We start from the raw sequence: 14,309 nt of genomic DNA on the forward strand, positions 1-14,309 counted from the left end.
ACAAAAGACCCCAAAACATTACTTCTAAATTTAGCTCGCATTTTTATCCACTCTTATAAGTACTTTTTATTGTTCTGATCAATCTCCTTCCAACCGCGACCATCAGAGTCTTAAATATGACGTCACATGCTTTAAAAGAACGAGGTAAAAGAACCTAATCTTCTGTTGCCATTGTCCTTTGCGAAAAAGAAGAGTAAAATAATAAAAAAAAGAACAAGAATAAGCTACCTGACATAGCTGAATTCGCACCCTGCTTTCCAAAGGTCAAGTACAAGCAGAAGAATTAAGAACTCGTCTTTTTTATCCTTTTCGTCATTAGACTTGAGTCGCTGAATAATTTCGCTTTATTTTGGTCCACAAAGATAATAATCTCTTATCCTCTCGCTGTTTGGCATGGAACATTTTTATAGATTCAATCAAATGATGGGGAAAGATCTCAAGTTATTGGGATCATCGAGAACAACAAGGTTCTTTCTGGGTCTGACCTTCCAAATGGCCAGTAATGGCTGCCCTATAAAGGCCAAATTTTTACGTTCGCTATCATTTTATAATATTCTTCTGGACGAACTCGTCGCACTTGTGAATGACGCAAGAACTGATGACTTATTTATGATCTTTATAGAATTCTGAAAGAGGACTTTACATTTCTTGCCTTTATTTATTTTTATTGCTGTTGACTGGACTTCGCCGAATTGTGGATTAATTCTGAAAATGACTAAATATGTTGTGAGTATAAATGAAGATTTTATTTTATCCAAAAATGAAATTCAGTTGCTCTAAATTTACCTACATTTAAATGTGCGAGCTTCATTGATTCAAGTTCTCTCTTTTTTTTTTTTTCAAATACTTAATACTTTTAATTGTGGCATTATAGCTCCATAATAATTAATATAACTCTGAATAAGGAGAAAAATTTATTCGAAGATGTTTGTATCGTAATTTAATTTATTCTTAATGATTTTCATTGCCTTGTTTTTTTGAACATGAACATGAAAAAATATAGAAGATTTAAAAAAAAAAAAAAAAAAAAAAAAACGTACTAGCAACCGAATAGAGTGTATTTGTTTATACGAAATGCAATTTTCACAATAAAATATTGTGAAATGTCTTGCTTGAAAACAAAATTGAAGAACATTTAAGAAAATCTTTATTAATTGTTTCTATAGAGAATGATAATTTTAAATCTCTTCCCACTTCCAGGTTTCCCAGCAGCAAAGTTAAATATGTTTAATTTTAACATTTTTTTTAAATAAAAATTTTCCGATTATTTCATTTATAATAATATTATAGTGCTTTATTTTATGCACAAAAACATGTGCTTGCTTATTTACCTGTAATGCAAGACAGCTTAAAGACGGTTACTGAAACTGTTTTTTTATTTATAAGTGATGAATTAACGGCAATTATTTTATGAAATCTTGCTATTTAAATAGCAAAGAAAATATAGAAAATTGCAATGACAGAAAAGTAAAAAGAACGTTTTCGAATTCTGTGTCGACTACATCGTTGTCGAAGACTAACTCCGCTTGGTCTAGTAAATTTAGTCATGTTTTAAGAACTCATGATGAAGGAGATGTATCCCACTCTCTGGTAGTCAAAGAGATCTTAGCGCGCTTTTCATAGAAATCACGTGACAGCAAGAAGCAAAACATCATTACACAAATTTATATTTACTACATGAAAAATATTTCGAGATAACTGCCTCATTAAGTTAATGAAAATTAATTTTCTAAAGAAAAATTTACTATAAATTATTATTACGTATATTTTATTTTTGCTTCAATTCAATGAAAACGATGTCCCGACTGACGATATATATATATATATATATATAGAGAGAGAGAGAGAGAGAGAGAGAGAAATTTTGACTATAAAGTGAATTCGCAATTTTTAATTTAATTATTATAAATAAAGTTATAATTTAATAAAAAAGATGAACTAAATTCTAACTTTTTATTTCTCCTTTTTAATGGGACGTGATATCATTTGTATTTCAGTTTGTTTTTATTTTAAACTTATTTTTCTCATATATTAGTATTATCAATAACATTTTTATTATTGAGATCATTTTTATCTTATTCTCAAAATTATGACATGGAATTCATAAACCACACCTGATTAACTCTTTTAGGGCATTTAAATAAAATAAAAACTATAGAAAACTCCTGACAATGTTTCTTTTTACAAATATTAAATTATTTTCTTTTTTTATATAATGTAGCTAACGCTAAAAAATATCTTTGGATCTGTTAAAAAACTTCTGTCAATTCTGAATTCAGTTATGAATTTTATAAGAAGTATTGTTGGTAATTTTTCTTACATGGAAATAAAATAGTTTTATACATATACTCAAAACTCTCATAGGTCGGTTCTCATAGGAGGACTCAAAATTCTCATAGGATTGGAATTTCGCATTATTTGTGCAATAAAGCTTTGCAATAGAAATGATAATAAAAAAAGGTCTACGTGACAGCTAATAGTTCAGAGCTGTTAAAAGTGGAACGCTACACGAAAGAACAACACCTCTCCCGGGTAGTACAGCCCGTTGCACAATATTGAGCTACATTATATGATATTAATCAGTATTCAGAAATATTAAACAATATTGGGAATATTGATCTATGCCATACAATATTGTACTGTATTTCTGTGCAACTGTCACGGTTGAGAAATATTTTAAAAATAATGAAGGTTTAGCAGCTACAGTTCGCAATTTTCGTACAAAATAGGGTCGCTGCCGCATCTCATAGACACAGGAAACAGTTCAATGACTGCATGCATTTGCATCAATGAAATTGCATTTGTTTTTTCTGGTTTGCACTCAGTTTCGCATACGATATTTAATGATAGTCAGGGTTAAAATCGTTCTTATATCGATGTGACTGTGAAAAACTGAAAGTCTTTCTAAAGCAAGTAAATTCGCCGAATTTCGGTCTGAAAAGCTGTAGCAGTTTGACGTTGGGAGAGTATTAGACAAAATCCACACAAAATAAAATTTAAAAAAAATGAAAGAAAGACTCCGGGAAAGTAATTGGTAAAAAATTTTAAAAAAGAAAGCTATAAAAGCATATAATTAATAAATTTTATTATTCTATTTTTTAAACGTGATTCATCCACATCGAGCACAATGATTACTTATCTTAAGAATGAGTGAAATTTGGGAAAGAGTATTTTTCAAGTACTAACTTTTCAAAAGATTAAACCTAATTATTCTAACTAGCTTAACATAAACCATTTACTGATAAAGTATAAAACAGAGCAATCAGAAACATTTGATTCAGATTCGAGAGGAATGTGAGATACTTTTGCAGCTAGCCAAAAAATCAGAATTGCTTCTGCTCATTCGGGTCATTTAACTACTTTTTATGAATCAAATTTATGTTTTCAAAAAAATTACTTCTTTAAAAGGTAAAGAGCTACTGACTTTTTTTAAAAATTTTGTATGTATATAATTATAGACGACACAATTATAATATACACATGTTTTTTTTTATTTTTCATACCCTTTTTTATTTAGTTGAAATGAAAAATAAATGAATATATCAATAATCTTCTTAGATTAAAGGCAACTACTCGTTAAATCGTGCGGATACTCTCACTTACCTATATATACAGTTAAGTAATTATTTTTGTAATTTCATCCAAATTTTATTTTCGATTTAAAAATAAATTCGAACTTTTTTATAACATATCAATTCGAAATTGGATGTCAAGAAATACTTTTTCTGTTTCGTGAGGCCGATTCACTTAACAAAGTGAATTGGAAAAAAAAAAAAAAAAAACAATATGTTATCTATAACAAACCGTCGTAAAATTTATCAATATAAATTTATTTTATTTTAAGTAAATTTTATTAATCATCTCAGAATTTTAGCACTTAAATTCGTGAAATATAACATTTGATATCATTTATTTCTTAAGAAATTTATTAAATTTGTTCATATAAAGGATTGTACAATATTTTATATTTAATTTATTTTCGGAACGATTAAATCTTAAAAAATAATAAAAATAATTTTTGGAATAAAAATAATAAGCAAATTTATTAAATAGGCAAATGGCAAATGAGGACTTTTCCCACAAATGGTATTTTAAGCAGAATATTTTAAAATCTCTCTCGTGCGTGATTTGAGTTTCTTTTTTAATAACAGCAACTAAGAAAGTAAATTACTACTGCACAGCACTAAACATTCCACCGTCTTAAACATTAAATATGTTATAGAATGAGCTATATATAGTAAAATGCTTTATTTTCTTTTTCAGCTATCTCTTTTAATCCTCATGATCGCCTTTAATTCGAAAGTGCTGTCTTCGAACATTGATACGAAAGAAGCGCTCGGTGTCACAGATTCGAAGAAGCAAGAAGCGGTATCTCGGAGGGTCTCGGCATTCAGCGATTATGAAACCGCTGACAGCCTTTCGGCTTTTCCCATCCAATCGATTCCCCCGGCATCACTACATCAGCAACTCCAGTGGGCGAGTAGTGCTGTTAAGCCACAAATTTTAGGCTCTGGGTGGTATGGGTTCAATCATTTTGTTCAGAGATCAGCGAGAAATATGGCCCTGAACGCTAACAATAGATTAAGAAGTGCTGCAAATCTGTTGGGTGAAAGCACACAGATGTTTCCAATGATACATTTTCCACCCAACTCTCACTTTCCTTTAGATCAGAACTTCATTTTTCACCAGTCCATGAACGATCTGCAAGGTCTGGGAACAGTCCCACACCAAGATTTTTTCCAACAACCTCGCTTTATTCGTTTGGATCAGACAAAACTCACTCGGCCGATTTTGGTGCCAGTCATACGTCCTCGCCCTCAGCAGCCAGTATTTGAGCAACATCACCAGCGTCAGCCATCATACAACTACCGCCGACAAGCCAGTGAGAACATCCAAAGATCAGCAGCTTCACCGAATCCAGTGACCATTAAAATCGTACCTTTGAAACTTTCATCCATTGACCTCAGCAACGCTTTGAAATCCATGTCTTGGATTCCGATTCCGTTAGACATGATGAAATTAAATACCCAGCAGAATAAAGAGGACAATCAAGAAGAAAGTGAGAGGCCATACGGTGACAGAAAGCACTCGATGTTTGACGATGAAGAAGACGAATCTGATTTACCACCACCATCGTCACATGTTGCCACGCCACCCCTTGGCATTACGTATGCGGAAGGGAGAAGGTCTGAACGTTATGTTAAGCGGCTTCAGCCTCGAAAGTAGTAAGCAAGACTTTAATTTCAGTAGCAGAAGCTTCTCTTTGTGTGTTGCCACATAATAGAGTAAAAGCACAATCGTTTCAAGTTAGTATCGTTTTTAACGCCTACTGAAATGGTACTCCCATATTGTGGCGAGGAAAAAAATGATTCATATTCGTAAACATTTGTTTTCTTGCCTTTCTTGCATAACTGCGTGCTTTTCATACGAACTATATGCATCTCAATTAAATAAATAATAATATTTTGAACTGCTGAATTTGATTTAAACTTGAGTTCAAATTATTGATGAAGTAATTTAAAATGCTTTAAAATTATTAATACATGTTTTTCATTATATTTTATCCGTTAGCAGTTGCTGAAATAAACATTCTTTTTAGAGTTTTAGTTGGGCATTAGCAATAAAATACATCAATAATCTGTAGGATTTAATATCAAAGTTTTGTCATAGGCATGAAGTTTTAAACATTTCACATTTTTTTTTTTTTTTTTTGCAAAAATTTTGTTTATCATTTTGGAAAATTTAATATCATTTATTTTATATGAATTGAAAAAATTTTTGGTTCATGCTGTAATTTATCAATAAAAATTCATGTGAATTCATGAAATCTGTCTTTAATTTTTGTTTTAGTTATCTTTCTCATTCATAAGTCAATTGCATGCTAGTATTAAAATATCTAGCTTTTAATATCATTTGTACTACGTAGAAATCTATGAAACATGGAACAACTATGAAACATACTGAACGTTTGGAGCTTATATCTGAATCTGTAATTTTGGTTGTGCCTATAATTCAAAGCACATGAAAATCACTTCACTTGACAAAACAATAAATAATTACTAAAAAGTTCTTTGAAATCATTTTATTGACCAATAATAACAATAAAATCTAACTGAGAAATCATGTAACTTTGTAACGCCACACATGTATATTTGTGATATATATTTTTGTTTAAATTCAAAAATTTTTAATGCAATTTTATTTCTTTTCATAAATTCCACAAATTAAAACTTGAGCAATAAAGATTCGATTGCATTTTAGACAATTTTCTAATTATTTCCATTTTATTAAGAAAAGTATATTGTCTTAAAGTAAAATTATTTTCCAAATGATCCAATAAGATATAATTAACAAATGTTTATGTATATTTGAAGTAAATAAATTTAATAATAATTCTGTAAAATATATTAAATTTTAAGAGAAGTTTTATGTGAAATCTAAAAATGATTGCTTTTATATGAATTGATGAACGCATAATTATAGATGGACGTTAATATGCACTTATTTTTCAATACAAAGTGAAAGGAACATCGATTACGATGTTAAAATTACAATAAATAATACGGAAAATAAAGCTGCCTCTATTAAATTATCTGATTTAAAGGTTTTGTAAGAATTGATATCGTTTAAAAAATACGAAGATCTTTCTATATAGTGTCTCCGCAAATCTGTTCATTTGATTTAAATCTTTCTATTACAATGTGCTTATGTGCAGAAATTTATGTATAATGAGCTTCATATTACAATAATAAATAGATTGAAATGAATCTTCTTTAGGCTTCTATAATCAGAAAGAGTTTGTTATCCAAAATGAAAAAAAAAAAGATTTATAGATCATGATCAAAGTACAGTACTCTGCTTGCAGGATGTTCTATGTCAAAATGCAGTTCACTTAACGGCACTATTTTGCTATCCATGTGGTCTTCCAGGAGCTTGTATCGCAATGGATTGTATCCAAAACCCAGAGCGTTTACCCGGATTCCACCTAATCCATGAATCCCACTCAAAAGCCTGAATCTTTGAAAAGAATCATCCATCCCAAACATATACTGTCTTGGGACAAAATTTGGGGCAAAGCCTGAAATAGGTCCCGATCGCTTTGCAAATTGAAAGTGCGGCCTTCTGAACTCAGCGTCCAGTTCGGATTCAATCTCTTTACCTATACTGTGGTGAGAAGACGATTCATGGATTTCGCCTTTGCTTCCATGAGACTGGGATCCACGATTAAACTTCTTGGCGTCTTCGGCCAGATCTCGCAAGAACTGTTCACCCGTTTTACGGTTCCCCTTGCTTTCGTTCTGCTCATAGCCACTTTTGTGACCTTGGGAGATTGACCCTTTATCATGGGACTTGGTTTCACGTTCATAGCCATATGATTTTTCATAACCATAATGCTTTTCTTTTTCATAAAATCCTTTATCGTGGGATTTCTTGACATGCTCTTCCTTTCCCCCCGAAGAATGCTTTGAATCATGGGCAGCTTCATCGTATTTGTTCTTTTTGATGCGATCTCGTAAGGAATGAGATTGCCCATCCTCATGCTCGCTGGCACCATGAGATGCTTGTAATTTATGGCGTTGATTATTGGACCCTTGGTCATATTCTCTAAAGCCATTTTTGTCTCCTCTGTTTTCCTCTATGTAATGCGAGCGTTCGTGGTAAAAGGGACGATAGTACGTTGGATGGGCTTGCGCTAGGCATGCTAGCAGACACGCAGAGACAACTACCTATGAAATAAAACATATGATTAATTCATCTTGAATACATTTTATACTTAAAAGCAAAATTAAATTGCTTTTTAACCATACACTCCTCATTATGAATCTATTATTGATAATTTGCAAATTAAATGTGAACTAATAAAAAGGCATATAATTATTTTGCTTTCATTAAGGAGTTCCTAAAGTAATAAGGTAAAAATATATCTAACTAAGACATTAAATGTCTTTTTAAATTGATTAGAATAAATCACATTTTTCAGATGGATTATACAAATATTGCTTAGTAAGAAAAGTGTGAATTGAACCAATACAATATATAACTCAATCCTTAAATCTATCCAAATTTAGAATGTCTTATTTTATATGCATGCAGTTTATTTATTTTCATTGTTTTCAAAATTTTTCATAGATGATAAAAAAATTAACTTTAACCTATAATTATTTTCGGTTACTATATGTTTCTAATTTAAAAGTTGCAGCATTCAACTTAAATATACTTTTTTTAATTTCGTGTTTTTTCTTCTTCCATTCAAAGCATGTTAAGAAATGCTCTTTGTTTGGGGTTGCGCCGGTTGCTCAGTTTGAGTTGCAGGCGATTATGGCGACACCTTCTCAACGAAAGTCGAAGTCATGAAGATTCTTGTGACACAATCCTCTGGAATCTACGTTGTGCATATTATGTTTTGTGTGGGCATATTAAACTAACTATTCGAAAGCAAATTTCAAATTTTAATTTAGTGTAAAAGTATTCACAGTATCAAACATTAAATGATCACAAGAATAACTGTCTGAATATCTGTCTAAGCATAAACTGATAAAGCCCCACTTTCATTTTCTTAGCTTTCAGAATACATTTGCATGAAAATTCAAATGCTTTTTCAAAGCAAAAATGTTTTAGAAGAGAGAAAAAAAGACATTCTTTCTTATTCATGTTACAGAAAAATAATATCTGAGGGTTCTTTTGATCACCCCTAAGTTGCAAATCTTATTATAATTTGTTAAATATCAATATTGGAATATTTTTTGACATTATTTTTTATTTTCTCTTATCCGAAGTATGTAAAAGAAAGTATCATAATTGTACAGAAATTCAATCCCAAGATTTTGAAGAATATTCTAGTATTAAAGCTCGCTGAATAATTATAACAATACAAAAAATATTTGTGGAATTATTATTTGTCTTTGAATACGATAAAAAAACGATGTGAGAGAGACGGCTGAAATTCAGTATATGATCTTGAAAAGAAGATTTCTATCAAATTTTGTGTGAAATCAAATGCAAATAAATCTCCAAGTTCAAGTTTTATTAAAGTATTGATGATACTTGTTTATTATTCTTATAACACCATTTTTTTGCTGTAGATAGAATATTAGTTGCTTGTTGCAACTTTTTTCGGCAGCAAAAAAGAAATAAGCTTTCTTCTCAATTCATTATAAAGATTTCGAATACGAAGGATAAACTTTGCAGTAGCTGTGTAATAATCGATGCCTCGGAGATAATGTGTGAGACCATCGTTAAAATGGAGAGATCGCGGCAATAGAAGCGAGCAGTTAAAAAAATTTAAATAAAGATAAGATTGATTATTTGTCAGATGATGTAAAATGGAATAAATGGATGGAATTAAGAATTTTTTTTTTTTTTTTTTTGAAAATAAATCTTTTTATCTGCAAAACTGATAAATACAAAACTTTGTTAAAAATAAAAATTACAAATAAAAAAATGAAAAATATTCATTATTTTAAGGCACGTCATTTTTATTAAAAAGTTGAAATCATTTATCAAAAAGTTCTTTATTAAAATTTCAACGTCATTTATTAAAATGTTGAATAAAATATTCATTAATAATAATAATAATACAAAAATTACAAAAAAATACAAAAAAATACAAAAAATGCATAATACAAAAAATAAAATACAATTTATATTATTAAAATGTATAATACATAAATAGCAATAATTTTTTTTTTCAGAAACAGACTTTATAGCTTATTTTATGTAGAAATTCAAAATTATTAATTTTCATTTTCTTAAAAGATAGAGTTTGGAGAATAGTTCAATAAATGGAAATTTTAATTTCAAATGCAAAGCTTTCCCTTTCTTTAACCAGGTACATTTAATCATTGAAATAGTTCTGAATTGGTCTCGATAAATACAATTAAATTTATTAAATATTTAAAAATAGATTGTCTAATAGAATTGATGTAATAAATCATAAGCTATAAATTCAAACTGCCAATGAGTCTTGGTCTCTTTTTCTTAATTCCAGTTACCCCATTACTACAGAACTAAGCAGTATAAACAGAAATTATTGTGACTGGCTGTTCTGCTCATTAGCTACCCAAATTTTTACATAAGGGAAAAAAAATCGGCCAACAAAAGTTGAGAGGATTTTCAAACTGTTCGTAAAAGGTTATAAATCTTTTATATTATTTCTTTTAACATTTTTAAATTTACAGGGCTTTGTAATAGTGTGCTAAAATTACAATTCATAATGAGTCTCCCTCTAATTTCTTAGAGTTCAGCACATTCTGTTATGTACTGTTGGACTGAACCTATTTTCCCTACATATGTGTGTGTGTGTTATCTTGCATCCTTCAGAATCTGTAGAAGATTCAGGAAATCTTTCCCGATATAATTTGCACTATCATCGGGTAATCTTGAGCACTGCATGCCTATAGGCATGCGTTATAACGCAACTCTTGAAATTAGCAAAATAATTCCAAATATATGTATAAATATTCAAATATATGTTCAGAAAAAGAGGGGGAAAGGAACATTCATCTCTCATGTTGTATATATCTCCAGTGTCAATGTGGGGAGGCGAAAAATCTGCTGTGTACACTATAGAAGAGTTTATTCTAATAGGCAGGGAAGGGAGTAAGGAATGTCTGCAGTACGAAAAAGCGACGATAAATATCGCAACTTCTTATTCTTTACTGACTCTTAAAGAAACACAAAATTTGAGTTCTACGCATGGCAAAGATATTGACGACACAATCAATGCCATTTTTCAAAATGTTGTCGACATTTGTTGTCAACATATATCCGAAATTAACGTGGGTTAAGAAAAAGTAGCCGGAAATTAAGCTTAAACATCACACTCATAAAGTAATATGCTTTTAGATAAGGTTCTACAGTACACCAATAGAAAAAAAGCTTTGTTTATATCATTATACCTTTTTTTCCATTTTCTCCCTTAAGCCATCAGATGCCCTTCTCTTTAAGCTTAATTGTCATCCAGGTTCTCGGGCTTAATTTTAATGCAAAATCGCATTTTACTCTTCCAAAATAGCATTCTATGATGACCTTTTTAATTCTTTGAAGACATGATCCTTGAGAATCAATAATTCATTTCTTTATTTCTCATCTCATCACATCCTTGATTTTTAATAACATCCTATTGAAAGTTTCTCTAACTTTGAATTCTTAAAAAGGTTTATTTTTAGATTTATCACAAGACTAATGATTTTCTTTCATCTTAAAGTTCATATCAGTTCCTTTCAAACAACTATTTCTATTTGTATTTTTTTTTATTTCAGTATCTATAAGTCATGCACAAATATTCTTGATATTTATTATTTAAAATTCAAGAATTCATTGAAACTTCAAGAAAAGGTCTAGTTTAGTAGCCTGAGCTCTCCTTTTTAAGTATTAGTTTATTTTTCGCTCTCGTCATTAAATAGTTTTCAGAGAAAATTGTCAAAAATTGGAAGAATCATCCAATTCCGCACTGAAATCGGTAATTAAGAAATTTATTTTAAAAAAAAGTGCAAACAAAACGGAGGCTAGTATTGACCCTTGATGTGAAACTGAAAAATCTCTTTCCGCGTCCCCTTGTTTCTGCAAACTGTTTATGTGATTGCAGAAATCCCTAGATCAAGAATAGTATCTTGGTTACTATTTGTTGACTTTGCCTTTCGAAGAAAAAGTTCGAAAAATGGTCTATTCTCCTGTATTGTTCATTGCAGAACTCCGTGGCTAGCAATTTTAGATAATTTGCTTCGCAAAAGAGTAATGCGCAGTAAGATCAGTACATTTCCGGAATTCTTCTTAGACACTGACCTTGACTCCCATCTTGTTAAGCATATGTTCTTTTATTTGACACCTATTTTAGTGAAATAAACTTTCCCTGGCTCATTCGCAAAAAGCGCGTTTCGGTACCTGAGAATTAAAGTACAAATTCCTTTCCGTAGAGGAAGATTGTTCTACTTTGGAACGTGGATTTTAAATTTCATCCAGTTATTCAAAATAATTGATTTCCTTTTTTTGTGTGTGAAGGGTAAGTGAATTTTGCTAAGAATGTTACAGTGATTAAAGTATTTTTAATCGCTGTGTATTTTAATACTTCTGTGCATTGATATAAAAAAAGGGCATGCAGTTTTTCTGTCTTCTAATAAATTCTAATAATAAAATAATTGCAATTTCAATATTTATCATCTAAGAAACTTCATACTTATAATTTCATTCCTTTGTTAGACTTTCAATACAGTAATAACGAATGATTGTTGTTAGAAGATAATAAACTTGAGAGATATCTGAAGCAGAAAAAAAAAAAAGATTTTCGAAAATGGTGTAGAATTCAATACATCTTAAATTGCTTGCAATTTTTTATTATTTTATAACCTTTATGGTAATTTTAATTATCATTTTAGTTAAGTTCTAAGCATTTTTAAAAATAATCTAATTTTGTCTGAGAGTCATAGCTTGTTTAGTCTTCACCCTTGTAATTATCAAAAATTTAAAACTTTTTACTGTTTTCCAGTAGAGAGTTGAAAAAATCTTTTCCAAACTTTTCTATTCTTCTATGAATTTTTTACGCTTTAGACGTTGCTTTCAAGGATATAAAAACTGCATCGCTCGCGTGTTTTCATTATTCTTAGTTGGAAGGAGAATGTGAGAAACCACGATCATCTGAGTGTTCCTTTAACAAAAAAAAAAGTCCCTTTGTCTCATAAACTCTCAGCATCTAACATTCTTAATTCAAGAATACATAGGATAAACAAATAGTATAACCAGGTAGAACCAACACAATGTCCCCTTCACCGTCATAAATTCACTGAAATTGCACTCTCCCACAATACACAGTATACAACATTAGAAAAACGATTGAAATTCTAAAAAAGAACGATTGAGTCCCTGCAGCTTCTCTCTTTCTATAAATGTCGTAATGTTTTTATCTACCATTTTAGATTTTGGCTTAGTATATTGTTTTTTTATCTCCATCCAGGGTTTTCATGTATCATTTGGCGCCAATACAGAGTCATATTTGAATTACAAATAATGTTGTATATGGCTATTTCAAATAACAATAAAGTAATGAGACTATTACCAAGAAGTTTGCAATTAATAGTATTAAATTTTGTGTTTGAAAAGCAGAATACTCATATTTACAGTTTTGCCATTCTGTCCACATGTCAAATATTTTTTATTTAACTTAATGGATTTTTTTACTTCGCATGTTGAAATCATAGGGAGAGACAGACGAATGTACTGAAGTCTTCTTACTTTTGATTCATTGGAATTGAAATTCGGGGGTCAGGCGCTCTAACTGAACTTGAGTAATGCAGTTGCGCTCTTGATGCAAAAGAATGGGTGAACAAATATACTTCCCTTTTCATGTATATTGTGCAAGATTTGGAACTGTTCTATATTTGGTGCAAAGAAGATATACAAAAACTATTTATCTAGATTGTTCAGTTTTTGAGGTATCTTGTGCACAGATAAACAGATATAATTCCAAAAAGTAGCTTCTTTTCAGTCTCAAGGTGATCTAAAACTTTAATTTAAAATAGAGATTTATCAAAATCTGAAAATGAATGATTTTTCTTTTACTTTTACACTTCTTTCTTTTTGTACACTATATATATGCTTAAGTAAAGCGATCGGTTTTAATATAATATGTTATTTTTGTATATTTTATTTGTGATTTATGACATAATAACCTTTGTTTAATATAATTAAAATGGACCATTATTTAAAAGCATTTTAAAGAGGGACGTTTATCTTCATTCATCATTTGTGGATGATACTTAACAAATAATAAAAGCAAAAGGGTTCCCTTGAAGCACGTTTTAATTATTAAAATTTTTATGCAGTTAGTTGCTATATAGATGGTAAAAAAGAGAGAAAGTCCATACTCACTGAAAACATGGTATTCCTTTACAAGTCCGAATAGCGTGTGGCGCAAATACGCCGATTGCTAATTCTTTTTATACTTCGTTGCTTATCTTTTCGAGAAAATTTCAGGCCTTCTAAATGTTACACAATGAATTACGTCACTTTTATTTTCGATTGACATATTTCCATGACTTAATGATTTTGCTTGAATGAATACACAAGACCGTGACTAACGATTAAGAACAAGGTTGGAATGGATGATTTCAGTAGACAAAACAAATTGTTACAAATTAGCATTTCCCAGAAAGTGTTAATTAGAAATTCTGCTCTTTATTTACAATTTTGTAATGGAGTAAATACATACAGAAAAAATGCTGTAAAAATATGAGATGAGATTTCGATAAATGTCTATGTTACATACCTTCTTAAAAGGTGAAAAATAACCGGCAACTAAGATTTACGTTTGCCTT

The 14,309-nt window shown here is 30.1% G+C and overlaps 2 protein-coding genes across 2 annotated transcripts; one reads left to right on the top strand and one right to left on the bottom strand.

The window, feature by feature from the left end:
- The first annotated feature begins 573 nt into the window (after nt 1-573).
- LOC129963858 (uncharacterized) lies at nt 574-5,664 on the top strand. Its single transcript, XM_056078436.1, has 2 exons — nt 574-726; nt 4,264-5,664. Exons 1-2 carry the CDS (start codon nt 712-714, stop codon nt 5,224-5,226), a joined length of 978 nt encoding a protein of 325 aa, XP_055934411.1. The 5' UTR covers nt 574-711; the 3' UTR covers nt 5,227-5,664.
- Nucleotides 5,665-6,436: 772 nt separating this feature from the next.
- Nucleotides 6,437-13,901, bottom strand: LOC129963971 (uncharacterized). Its single transcript, XM_056078609.1, has 2 exons — nt 13,864-13,901; nt 6,437-7,727 (listed from the first exon to the last, which is right to left on the bottom strand). Exons 1-2 carry the CDS (start codon nt 13,870-13,872, stop codon nt 6,828-6,830), a joined length of 909 nt encoding a protein of 302 aa, XP_055934584.1. The 5' UTR covers nt 13,873-13,901; the 3' UTR covers nt 6,437-6,827.
- Nucleotides 13,902-14,309: the final 408 nt, after the last annotated feature.

Source organism: Argiope bruennichi, chromosome 3, assembly GCF_947563725.1.
Source record: "Argiope bruennichi chromosome 3, qqArgBrue1.1, whole genome shotgun sequence".
Taxonomy (NCBI): domain Eukaryota; kingdom Metazoa; phylum Arthropoda; class Arachnida; order Araneae; family Araneidae; genus Argiope; species Argiope bruennichi.